The 12,616-nt window shown below is 45.3% G+C and overlaps 1 protein-coding gene across 4 annotated transcripts in view; it reads right to left on the minus strand.

Moving 5' to 3' along the window:
* Positions 1–2,502: 2,502 nt before the first annotated feature.
* Positions 2,503–12,616, minus strand: part of Fhl2 (four and a half LIM domains 2) — a 69,150-nt gene continuing 59,036 nt past the window's right edge. For all 4 annotated transcript variants that reach the window (XM_069988622.1, XM_069988621.1, XM_069988620.1 and 1 more), the window contains 3 exons: positions 8,754–8,923; positions 5,344–5,530; positions 2,503–3,098 (listed from right to left, as the gene is read on the minus strand). In XM_069988622.1, coding sequence (XP_069844723.1) covers positions 2,947–3,098; positions 5,344–5,530; positions 8,754–8,923 — 509 coding nt within the window. In that variant the 3' untranslated portion in view covers positions 2,503–2,946. The remainder of the gene's footprint in view (positions 3,099–5,343; positions 5,531–8,753; positions 8,924–12,616) is intronic.

Consider the following 12,616-nt stretch of genomic DNA (forward strand, 5'->3'; position numbering starts at 1 on the left):
CATTGTATTTGGGGATTTTTCAGCTTAGTTAAGATTTTTCTTTCTGGTTCCTTTTTCTCTCCTGGTCTTTCTCTTTGTTGGTCCACATGTGGTATTATTATTTTTTTTTGTGGTATTATTTCTTTAAGGAGCTCTTTTTTAAATTTGTAGTTTATATTGTTTGTCTTTATGTTCACAGATTTCTTTTTTCTTTTCCCAACTCAAATCTATTATTGCACCCCTCCCTTCTAAGGGATTTTTTTCATTTCAGTTAATATTTTTTCAATTCCAGAATTTCATTTGGTTTTTAAAAAACTTTGATATGTCTGATAATGTTCAACAGAACTGGCTCTGCCATTTTGCTTTTTGCCTCTGTCATAGTTTCCATTCTATCAGCCCCTACTGAATTGCTTGCCACCAAGATCAGTTTTAGTTTTGACAAGCTCCTCAGACACAAGGTTTTCTGTTCTTGGTACCTAGAAACAATCCCCTCAGGCTGACTAGAATTGTAAGGCCTGCCTCTCCCGGGGGGCTGGGCAGCAACCTGCTTCTGGAGTGGCATCCCCTCTTTGTACATTGGTAGTCCTGGGGCTTTTCACACTACTTCCTCCCAATAGGGAACCTCTACCCTATGATCAGATTAGGGCAGGGCAGTTGGAACCCTAGGCCTGACACCCCTAAAGCAGAGCCCTAGAATAGCAGCTGGGAGAAAAGGAAGCCCTTCTCTTCTTGGCTTATCCACGTAGAGGCCAGCTTGCCCATGGAGCTCGGAGTAGTATGGGACAGGTAGGCTCAAAGGCTATATGTAGACTTTTACTCTTCTTGCTGAGAGTTAGTGGTAGATTTTTCCAAATGTGTTTTTGTCTGATTTTATGGACATTTTCAGAGACTTGAGGATAACCAGTTCTTCACACTCTTAATTCCTAGTATACACTCCCCAGGCCCCAGGGCATTAGTTCTGGCCAGGCTGCCTGAAGTGTACTTCCACCCCTGCTCCCGACTATAGCTCAGCTACCAAAGATTAAAGAGCTTGGGGATCTCTTTCCCAGGATTTACTCCTCTGGAAACAGAGACTGTTTCTTCCACATGGGCTCAGGTTCTTCAAGCCAGTGACTTTCTAACAGTTTCTAACAGTCCCACAGGGGCCCACCCTAGATAAAAACAGGAGGGTCACCTAGTGTCATTGTCTCCTCACAAATGTTCACTCCTCTTATCCTCCTGCTTTGGATCATGTTCTAATGCTTCCAAAATTAAAAATATATATTTAAAATATATTTTGTTCAGAATAGGTATTCCAGGAAGGATTGTTCCAGTTAACAGGAAGTGGAATTTTAGGTCAGGTAAAGTGGTGGTATATCTGTGGTTTTAATGAAGAACAGGTAAGCTGCTTTAGAATGAAATCTGGAGTGAAGGGGTAGAATTGACTCAAAGCAAAAACTCTGGTCCACTATAAATCCAGAAAACGCAGCCCACACAATTATCAAACATTTCCCACAGTAGCCGCCAGCCAGATTAAGAAATTGATTGTGTAGCTCTATGCTAGCATAGATATGCCAGCATAACTCAATTCCCACTGGATTTCTGACTGTACAACTTTTTTTTTTTTTTTTTTTTGGTCCAGTCGTGGGGCCTGAACTCTGGGCCTGGGTGCTGTCCCTCAGCTCTTCAGCTCAAGGCTAGCACTCTACCACTTGAACCACAGCACCACTTCTGGCTTTTTTCTTTTTGCTTATGTGGTGCTGAGGAATCGAACACTGGGCCTCATGCATGCAAATGCAAGGCAAGCGCTCTACCACTGAGCCACCTTCCCAGCCCCCACAACTTTTTTTATTTAATCGTATGGTTTCAGGAAGCAAAAGGACAAAGGTCACTAAGGCCACCATTCCAAAAAACAATGCATCCAAAAAACAATGGGCTCAATGCTTCCCAACTATGTACTGCTGAACCAAGATTGTGATTTACAGGATTCTGCTGAAGTAGGAGTGTCAGTTCCACAGCACTATGACGGAGTTTTTCTCTTTATTGGCTTATCTTTTCAGAAATCCTCAAGGCTCCAGTTTGCCCTCACTTGTTAGGGTGTTGGTTAAGATGATCAGGATGAGTAAGAGTGTCTCTGGCTTCAAGCGGCTCGAGTCCTTCACACTGAAGACAAGTCAGGACAGTGTAACATCTAGGTCCATGCAGATGGCACAGAGCCCCAGCTCTGCTCATGAAAGTGACCTGAGACCTGGCTTCACTGCCACTGGCTTCCTACTCTGCTGCTCATTTGCTATTCATGCATCGAATGTAGAGCACTCCATCCTGAGAGAAAGAACTTGGGAGGGAGGCAGAGAGAGAAAATGGCATGGCAGTGTACAGTACTACGTTTTAAATAGCTGGTGTGATAGAATGTCAGTTAACATCACCCTGATGCACTGAAAACCTGCACTTCAATCTCTGGGCCACGTGAAAAAACCATTCATTATTCACTCTGAGAACCTCACCATCTAATCGTTATTTCACATACCCACGCCAATGAAAGAATTTGCTCTAAATAATTTTATTCTAAGTCATAGAATCTTGCTCTCGGCTTTACACAGGAAGTTATAGAGCTGCAGATACCAACTCCTGGGCAAACTTTCAAGTTTGTGACAAATGTTAATTGCACTTAAAAAATTAAATAGGCAGTGAAAGGAAGATGCATTTATAAAGACGTCATTCAACAGGGAGTTTACAGTTGGGTTTGTTTTCCTTGATTACAAAAATTCCAAACTAACTCAAACCCAGGGTTTACAGAAGGGCTTTCTCTCTCCTAGGGCCAAACTAGAACAAAGGATGAAAAGGGTTTCAGTGAACATGAAAATAGCTTGGGTGGTGAGAGTGGAAAGGCTTGAGGTGGCTGCTGAGCACCAGAACACAATGTTGCCTGGTTGAGAGAAAACAAATAAATCTCGTGTGAGACCACAGCTATGCACTTCCGTGTTGCCTTCAGATATCTTTCCCACAGTCAGGGCACAGGATGTCATCCCTCTCTGTCAGGAAGCCCCGCCCTACCAAGGACAGGGAGCACTTCTTGCAGTTAAAGCAGTCGTTGTGCCATTGCCGTTCTTCAAAGGAGATGTACTTGGTACCTCCAAGTCCTGCGAACAGAGAAGAGTTTACGATGGGCGAAGGAGGATGGAGAGGGTGTAACTAGGGCGGAGAAAGGGCAACTGAGCTTGAGAAAGGAATTCTGGTTTGATCCATGGCAGTTTCCAAAGTGTGATGGACACAGGATGACTTTTTAGTGCCTATGATCTGAGAATTCAAATATAACCAGCTAGTGTGCAGAGCCTTGCGCTCACAAACACTAGGAAGCAGATGCAGTCGGGAGCTCTGAAATAAGGGGATGAATTCTATGGAAAAGTATCTGCTCTACTTGTTTACTTACTGTGCTCTTCACCGAAATGAAGCTCCATGAAAATGGAGCAGGTTTCTCTTGGGCCTTTGCTGGGTGCTCCAGGTATGTGTGATGTAATGAATCATGACAGGGAGTTGGAAGAGGAAAAGGTTGAATGGCCTCACAGAAAGAGTGATAATGGCAGGGGGATGGTTGGTCCTGCAGAGGGCCAGTCCTGAGATGATCTCTAGAAACTGGAGCTAAGGAACACAGGTGGGTGAGAAAAAGGGTACAGGGAAAGTGGAAGGGTCACAATGGAGGAAGATGGGCTGCTGACACAGGAGGATCTCACTATAAAGTGCTAGTGCTGGAAAGACACTTTTCTCTCCACCAGTACTGGGGTTTGAACAAGACCCTGAGGTCTTGTACTTTCACTTGGCTTTTTAAATTTTTTTTCCATTTTCTTTTTTTTGGTCATGGGGGGCTTGAACTTTGGGCCTGGGCACTGTCCCTGAGCTCTTCAGCTCAAGGCGGGCACTCTACCACTTGAGCCACAGTGCCACTTCTAGTTTTCTGGAGGTTAACTGGAGTTAAGAATCTTACAGACATTCCTTCCCGGGCTAGCTTTGAACCACGATTCTTAGATCTCAGCCTCCTGAGTAGCTAGGATTACAGGTGTGAGCCACCAGCACCTGACTTCACTTGGTTTTTTCATTCATGGATGGTGCGCTATCACTTGAGCCATGCTTTGAGCCCAACATTTTGCTGGTTAATTGGAAGCTAGACACTTGAGGGGTTTTTTTTGCCTGGGCTGGCTTTGAACCACAGTATTCTAGGTTTCAGCCTTCTGCATAGCTAGTATTACAGATGTGAGCCATCAGATTCTACCTTTGCATTGCCAAAGTCTAATACATTCACACTTTACTCCTGAATTATACCCTAGGCTCCAGTATATACTTTCTGTGTATGTGCTGAGTCTGCAGCTTGAACTCAGGGGCTAGGCACTGTCCCTGAGCTTTCTTGCTCATGTCTAGCACTTTACCACTTGAGCCACAGCTCTGCTTACAAATTTTTGGTGGTTAATTGGAGATAAAAGTCTCATGGACTTTTCTGCTCAAGTTGATTTTGAATAGTGATTCTTGGATCTCAATGATTCTTAAATCTCAGCCTTCTGAGTAGCTAGGATTATAGGCATGAGCCATTGGGGCTAGGCTACCTCCAATATTTTTTTGTGTATATGCTGGTCTTGGGGCCTGAACTCAGGACCTGGGCACTGCCCCTGATCTTTTGTGCTGAAGGCTAGCACTGGAGTCACATATCCACTTTTGGCTTTTTAATGGTTAACTGGAGATAAGTATCTTAGGGACTTTTCCAGGCTTGGCTTTTGAACAGTGATCTTTATCAGCCTCCTGAGTAACAAGGCATAAGCCAATGGTACCTAGCTTATCTCCATTATTTTTAACCAAGATAGTAACTCATTTTGACTTCTGACTCGTGTTTGATGACCAATCTCCATCGAAAGTGTAAGGTGCCCTCCCCCACTATAATATCAAGGCCAAGTGGAGTGTACCATTGATCATCCTGAAGCAAAATACATCAAAAAGCTAAGGGACAATGCCAGGGTTCTGAGTTCAAGCCCAAGAACCAGTACACACACGCACGCATGCACGCACGCACGCACGCACGCACGCACGCACACCCATAAGACTTCTAAGAGCCAGCTCTGCTGCTAAACCTGAGAATGCCAGTTTTCACCATGCTCAGCAGGCCACAGGCTTCCAGTTACTAGGTGGGTTATGGGGGAAGAAGTCACCTGCTGATGTGTAGGCAAGGTACCGAGGACAGAAAAGTGGGAAGGAGAAAGCTTCAAGGAGGCCTGGAGGGAGGGAGGTTTCAGGATATCAACACTACCACATGACAAAATCCAGGCCATATTTCACCTTCAGATGTTACACGAGGCAGATGACCCATGCGTGGCTGCGGGCAGGTCTCCCCAGGATACTCACCGCTGATGGGGTTGGTACACCCAGCACACTTCTTCGCATACAAATCACAGAAGCAGGTCAGGCAATAGGCAAACTCATCCCGGGCTGTGAAGCGCTGCCCTGACAGCTGCTTCTTGCAGGCTGTGCACACGAAGCACTCCTTGTGCCAAGGCTGATCCCGGTAAGTGACACCTCCCATGGTGATGGGCTGGTGAGACAGCGAGAGTTAGTGTGGCTCTATCCTCACCAGATACCCTCTGCCTCCACTATTGGAAATGGATGAGGTGTGAGCCTCACTCAAAAAACATCCAGTTTGTTCAAAGTCATGAAGAAACTGGTCTACAAACCCTACCTCCCATGGAAACAACTCCGTGTACTTCTTCTTTCTTCTTTAAGCCAGTACTAGGGCTGGCTTGAACTCAGGGCCATGGTGCTCTCCATTAGCTTTTTGCTTAAGGCTGTGGCTCTTGAGCCATAGTTCCACTTCTAGTTTTTTGGTGCTTAACTGGAAATGAGTTTCACAGACCATTTTCTCCAGGCTGTCTTCAAACTGAGATCCTCAGATCTCAGCCTCCTCAAGCAGCTAGGATTACAACAGGCGTGAGCTATCAAAGCCTGGCTTAGGGCCTCACGCTCTTGCTTTGCTTGCTTGCTTTTGAGTCATTCTCTTTATTAATGGCTTCTTAAATCGATTGTAAACTTCAGAATCCTTTAATTTATTAAATACTGAATGCTTTAAAATGGACCTACCCCCAAATTTAAAGTGAGTATTACTATTAATGGTTCACCCTTTATCCTCCCTACCATTTCTGTGATTCTTTCCCCAGGAATATTTATAGAAAATAATGGGAATCCAGAAGGCGTGCATACGTAAGGTGTCTCTTCTACCTGTAATTCCACCTCTAGTCCTATACCCCACCCCTCACCCCTTCCCTACACCCCATCAACCAACTCAGGTTCAGCTCAGCCTCAGCACTGCTTCCTTAGAGAATCCCATACCCAACCCCCGACCTCCACTCCACAGCTTAGACCAGGTCCTTTCAATATATTTACTCTACAGCATACATGTCAATAGCGACCTGGCTGGATGGACAATACAGTAAGTTCCATCTAATCCAAAGTCTGGGAGTATCTTGTCTAGATTCAGGTCCCTGCTGCCCCAGGGCTTTGTTCAAAGTTGACTCTGGTGTAAGTGAATACTCTAACATTTAGAGGACATATACCCCCTGATGTGCATCCCATAAGAACATGCTGCCTTCATTTCTGCAAGTGAGCAGCCCACACAGGTGGGCAGGGATGACAGGAGGAAAGGCTGTAGAAGTAACACCCTTGGATCTTGAGAAAAAGAGGAACAGATCAGTGCTCAGAGTTGAGCTGTGAAAATGATTTCACTACTTATTTGGCTTAGAAAACCCCACAAAACCATACAAGTTAGGAGGTTTCAAACACATTTTTTTTTGTCGGTTGTGGGGCTTGAACTCTGGGCCTAGGCACTGTCCCTCAGCTCTTCAGCTCAAGGCTAGCACTTTACCACTTGAGCTACAGCGCTACTTTTGATTTACTGGTGGTTTATTGGAGGTAAGAGTCTCACGGACTTTTCTGCCCAGGCTGGCTTTGAACCCTGATTCTCAGATCTCAGCCTCCTGAATAGCTAGGATTACATGAGCCACTGGCACCTGGCTTCTCTGTTCATTTTAAGAAAGCCTGTCTAGTCAGGTACTGGTGACTCATGCTTGAAATCCTAGCTATTCAGGAGGTTGAGATCTGATGATCCCAGTTCAAAGCCAGCTCAGGCAGGACAGTCTATGAGACTTATCTCCAGTTAACCAGCAAAAGGCCAGAAATGGAGGTGTGGTTCAGGTGGCAGAATGCCAGTTGAGCAAAAAAGCCAAGTGAGATCATGAGGTCCTGAGTGCAAACCTCAGCATCAACACAGAAAAAAAGGCAGGGGGAGGGGTATGAACAAGGGTATAAGAATCAGCATCAGCACATTAAAAAAAAAAGGGATGGATGTGAACAAGGGTATAAGCCATCAAGTGTCTGGACACTATCATTGTAGAGAAGCAGTGTGTACCATCTCCCATGAGAATGGCAGTGGACTCATGCCAAACAGGCTACATTCAGTTGGTGGCCCCCTAAGGATTAGAGTTTTGCTTCCAGGCTCACAAATGCAGAGAGCACACTGAAGTTTGGGAACCAAACGTAGGTCCTGTGGGCGTGGTTTACACCCAGTGAACCAAGTACCTGGATGTGCCGCTCACTGCACTTGCTAAGCTTGTGGACATAATGGGCCCCACACAAGCACCATTGAAAACCATGCTGTCCCCCAACCCGAAGCTGCTTACAGAACACAAAAAAGATACCCCAGAAGAAGTGGAAGAAACCAGAGCATACCAAAAATCCCATGTAAGACAAATGCAAATGCACAGCGGAACTCTGCTCAAGAGCTGGTACAGATCCTAACTACATGGAGACCCTCGGAGCTACGCAAGCTTTGGAGCCACCTGTGTGTGACAGAGAACGCAGCAGAAAACTGGGCTGTCCTCTGAAGGACACATGAAGGAGTGACATGGTGTTCTGCAGGTGTGCAACTTCTTTTCTGTAACCTGACAGTCATGACAGAAGTAGCTCTCATATTCAAGATGATCATTTAATAAAGATTTGTCCCTTCTCCACGGAGCACCTCCTCCACCATTCTCTCACATGTTCATTCCTTCCTACTTGCTGCCTCCTCCTCCTCTCTCACTCCATTTTTTCTCCCCTTATTCCTACCCCTTCCCTTCCACATCTTCTCCTTTCCCTCATCCACCTACCCCCTTCTCCCCATTCTGTGTGTGTGTGTGTGTGTGTGTGTGTGTGTGCACATGTGTGTGTGTGTGTCGGGGGAGAGGGGTAACTGGGACTTGAACCCAAGGTCTGAGCTTTTAGCTCAGGGTCTTTGCTCTGCTCAAGGCTGGTGCTCTACCACTTGAGCCACAGTTCAACTTCCAGCTTTTTACAGGTATAAGAATCTCATAAGACTTTTCTGCCTGGGCTGGTTTCAAACCCCACCTCTCAGCTTTTAGCATCCTGCATAGCTAAGATGATAGGCTTGAAGGAGCAGTACCTAGCCTGTTATTCCCCCATCCGCTTGACAAAGCTTTGAGAACAAAGGTGCTCTTTAGGATCAGGTCGTAAGAGTGACCTGATATTTGGAATGTTCTCAAAGAAGGCAGGCTAAAGGATTTTTCTCACAGAGCATCACAGTGTTTATTTCTCTGAGAAGGACCAGAGCATGACCCAGGTCATAAAATGCATGGAAGCTCACGGGAATACAGAGGTCAGCTTTCATGCCAGTATGCGTCACTGGCAGTCTTTCCTTCAGAAGGGGACGTGATCATGGACCATGGAGACAAACTGACAAGGACAAGCCAAGCGGAGCACCGCCCTACCTTTTTGCACTGAACACACTGCAGGGCGTATTGCTTCTCATAGCAGGGCACACAGAAATTCTCATTGTCTTTAGGAATGAAACTCTTGGTTCCAATGGGCTGCTGACAGCGGTGGCAGACGAAGCAGCTCTCGTGCCAGCTGCTGCCCTTGTACTCCATCTTGCGAGTTCCTGTAGTCAGAATGAAAACAGCACAACCGTCCTTAGACTGGCCTGCAGTCTCAGCAATCTGCGATCAAAACAGGGCTGGCTATATCTGACTTTGAGACTGGAGCAAGTCTCTTCAGCTCCCAAAGGTTTGCATGCAAATGTGGGGGACGGGGCTTTGTCTTTTGATTCAATGCAATACACCTACCTCCTATGCATGTACACAGGAAGCACTTGACATTTGTTATATATGGTTAGGAATGCTAATTTTAAAAAAAAGTGATTCAGAATTACAAAATACCAAGAGGAATCTGGCACAGCTCAGTCTAGCCTTTCTGGGGGACAACCTGACATACAGGGACTATAGTGGTCCTCCAATTTGTGGCTTTCGTGACCTCTGAGCAGTCTCAAACTGAAAATAGTAAATGGCAAGTTCCAGAAATGAACCATCCAAATAAACAAGAAACACTTATTCTTTGTGTATGTGTGTGTATGTGTGTGTGTGTCCAGGAGCGGGGGAGGGAATTGTGGTTGTCGGGCTTGAACTCAGGGCCTCGGGTGCTGTCCCTGAGTTTTTTCTTTCTTTTGTCGGTCGTGGGCTTGGGCGCTGTCCTTGTGCTCTTCAGCTCAAGGTGAGCGCTCTACCGCTTGAGCCAAAGCACCACTTCCGGTTTTCTATCGGTTTATTGAGATAAGAGTCTTATGAACTTTTCTGCTAGGGCTGGCTTTGAACCACGATCCTCAGATCTCAGCCTCCTGAGTAGCTAGGATTACAGGCGTGAGCCACCTGCACCCAGCTTCCCTGAGTTCTTTTGCTCAAAGGTAGCACTCTATCACTTTGAGCCACAGCTCCACTTCCAGTTTTTGAGTGGTTGGAGATGAAAGTCTCACAGGGACTGTTAGGAAAATGAACCCTAAGATATGTATTTTAAATGTTTTTTTCTTTTCAATCCTCAGATCTCAGCCTCCTGAAAAGCTAGGATTACAGGTGTGAGCCACCAGTGCCCAGAGCCAGTTATTCTTAAATTGCATGCTGGTTACTGTGAAGAAATGTCATGTTGTCCGACCCAGGCTATCTGAGACCTGAATCATTCATTTGTTCAGGGTATCTACACGTATATGCTAGCCACCTATTAGTCACTTGGCCAACTTGGTTATCAGATCAGTATCACACTGCTTGTATTCACGTAAACCTTGCCTTACCTAATCTGTAGGCATCCACTCGGGTTCTGGGAACAGATCCTCCAAGGGAGTGGGAGGATGGACTAGTATGCAAGTTCCTGATGCACTTTTGTTAATAAACATTTTCCAAGAGATGGAAGGGGCTGGGGAGTGGATGGATTGAGGAACTTACAACACTTGCTTTATGCAACTGGCTACACCAAGTGGTGATGCATCTTCATGTGTCAGGCTCTATGCCATGGGATATCATGTGCCACTACTACCGCTTGCTATGTTTCCATCATTCACTCCTCTAAGCCAGCCATGTCCTAAAGAGAAACGCTTTTTGGCTCACATCAGAATCACCATCTACTTTCGCTCACATTAAGTTCTCCACATTTGTTAACTGGTATTTTTCCTACTCCCTCCACAAAAAAAATATATGCATATTTATAGCATGAGCTAATTCAAGACAGAAGATGTACACACACACAGTATAAAGCAGAAGAAAGACTTGAGGAAGTGAACGTGACAGAACAGGAAATAGAACAATGTTTCTTATACCCGGGATGGCTCAGGGGCTAGTCCACTAAGTGTGGCCCATGGGCCAAAATCCTACATGTATTTTCAGAGGTTTTATTTTTTTGTGCTTTATTTTTTGTTGTTTTGTGGCACTGAAAATGGAGCCTATGCCTCCTGCATAACCAGGCAAATACTCTGCTACTGATCCACACCTCCGGCCCCCCAAAGACCCCCCCCCAAGGAGGTCTTATAAGATAACTGCTACACCCAAGCCATTTACTGTCTACTGTTGTGTAGTTATGTACTGTTATGAAGTTGTACAGCGTAGCTATGGTGAGTAGCTGTGATGGAGACTTTACAGTCTGAAAAAGCCTCAAACTATCTGGTGGTTCTTTGTTTTGTTTTTTGAGACAGGGTCTCACTATATAGCCATAGCTGGCTTAGAACTTGAGATCCTCCAGCTTCTCACTCTTGAGTGATGGGATTACAGGTATGAACCACCACTCCTGGATCATCTAGTTTTTAATGGAAAAAAAAATGTACAGCCCTGGCCTTACATAAGGGACAGGGACTATGGCAGGATAGGTATACACATAAGACCTCATTGTGGAATGGAGTAATGGCTGGAATGAGATTGTGTGCTTGAGACCAGGGAAGCATGCAGGTAGCATTCAGCAGCCTACAACCTAGCTATTAGCTAGAAATCCAAACATAATAGAGATGATCCAAACCACTAAGTTAAGACTGTATTCCAAATGGTTAAAATACAGGAGCAGAATTTCCATGTCTGGGGAACTTAGGAATGCGTTGAGAATTATTGTATGATTTTTTTGTTAGGTGTCATTCTTGGGCCACTTTCTCAAGTGTCCAATACCAGGCATTCAGTCTCCACCACACATAGATGTCTATAAAATATGCGGGATATGTGTGGATGATGTGAGCAGGGGTTTTGTTTGTAACCTCAAAGCTGAGGTTATAATCTGGAATTTAACCCTAAAGGGACAGATTCTGAAACAAATACTACATCAAGCAACTGGATAAAATGGTAAAAATGGCAGAAAGAGTTTAACACACATTTTAGGATGGTTTTCCCTAGCCTCCTGGGGTTTCTTTACCCATGTATGCCTTTACTACTTGTTCCTTTAATATCTGACCTTCACTCTGATCAGGCTGGCCAGAAACAATTGGATTAGTGACAAGGGGGCAGTTATGGTCCTAACTAAAGCGCATCCTTGGTGTGCTCTGAAGTTTGCCATATCAACACCTGTGCTGGGAAAGTCGCCCAATAGGGAAGGCATTGGGCAGGTGGATTCTGAGAGGCAATCTAAGAACTACTGAGCGCTGGGCTTACAGTTCTGAACTTATTATACAAGGTTGCCAGCAGGGGGCAGGAGAGCACCTTCTGCTAAGATAACTGGTGCCATGGAATCTCCAGCAGAGGGAAGTCTTTGTGGAGGAAGGAAGTGGTGTGATTCTGAATTATCACACAGGCAAGGAAACAGAAAGCTAGCTCGATGAAGGTCTAGATGGTGTCCATTCTTGAGCCTGTTCCAAGGCATCTGTGGAGACCTCTCCCAAGGAGTTGACAAGGACTGGTGTATGTGGTGGGGGGGGGGGGTGCGTGCGGGGAGACGGGGAGGGAATATGCACTGGGGATTGGACTCAGACTCTCAAATTCTCACTCTCAAACTCTCACTTTTTCATTCACGTTGGCATGCCTCTAGTACTCTAGTCTTAAGGAATTTTCTGCCTGGGCTTGGCTTCAAATGGTGATCCTCAGCCTTCTGAATAGCTAGAATTACAGGCGTGGCTAGCAATGGTTTGATAGAATTTTGTTGGATCTTCAAGAAACTGATCTGTGAGAGGTACGGGTTGATGGGGAGTTTTCACTTGGGACAGGTGTCTTGTCATAAAGCTAAATTCTACCCCAATAAGAAAGCTCAGGGACAAGGCGCCTATACCCTGTGTTAAAACCCAAGAATGAGTTGTTTTTTTTAATCGACTGTGTAAAATACCCCAAAGATTTCCTTCATT

Source organism: Dipodomys merriami, unplaced genomic scaffold (genome assembly GCF_024711535.1).
Source record: "Dipodomys merriami isolate MVZ:Mamm:240054 unplaced genomic scaffold, mDipMer1.0.p SCAF_36, whole genome shotgun sequence".
NCBI lineage: Eukaryota > Metazoa > Chordata > Mammalia > Rodentia > Heteromyidae > Dipodomys > Dipodomys merriami.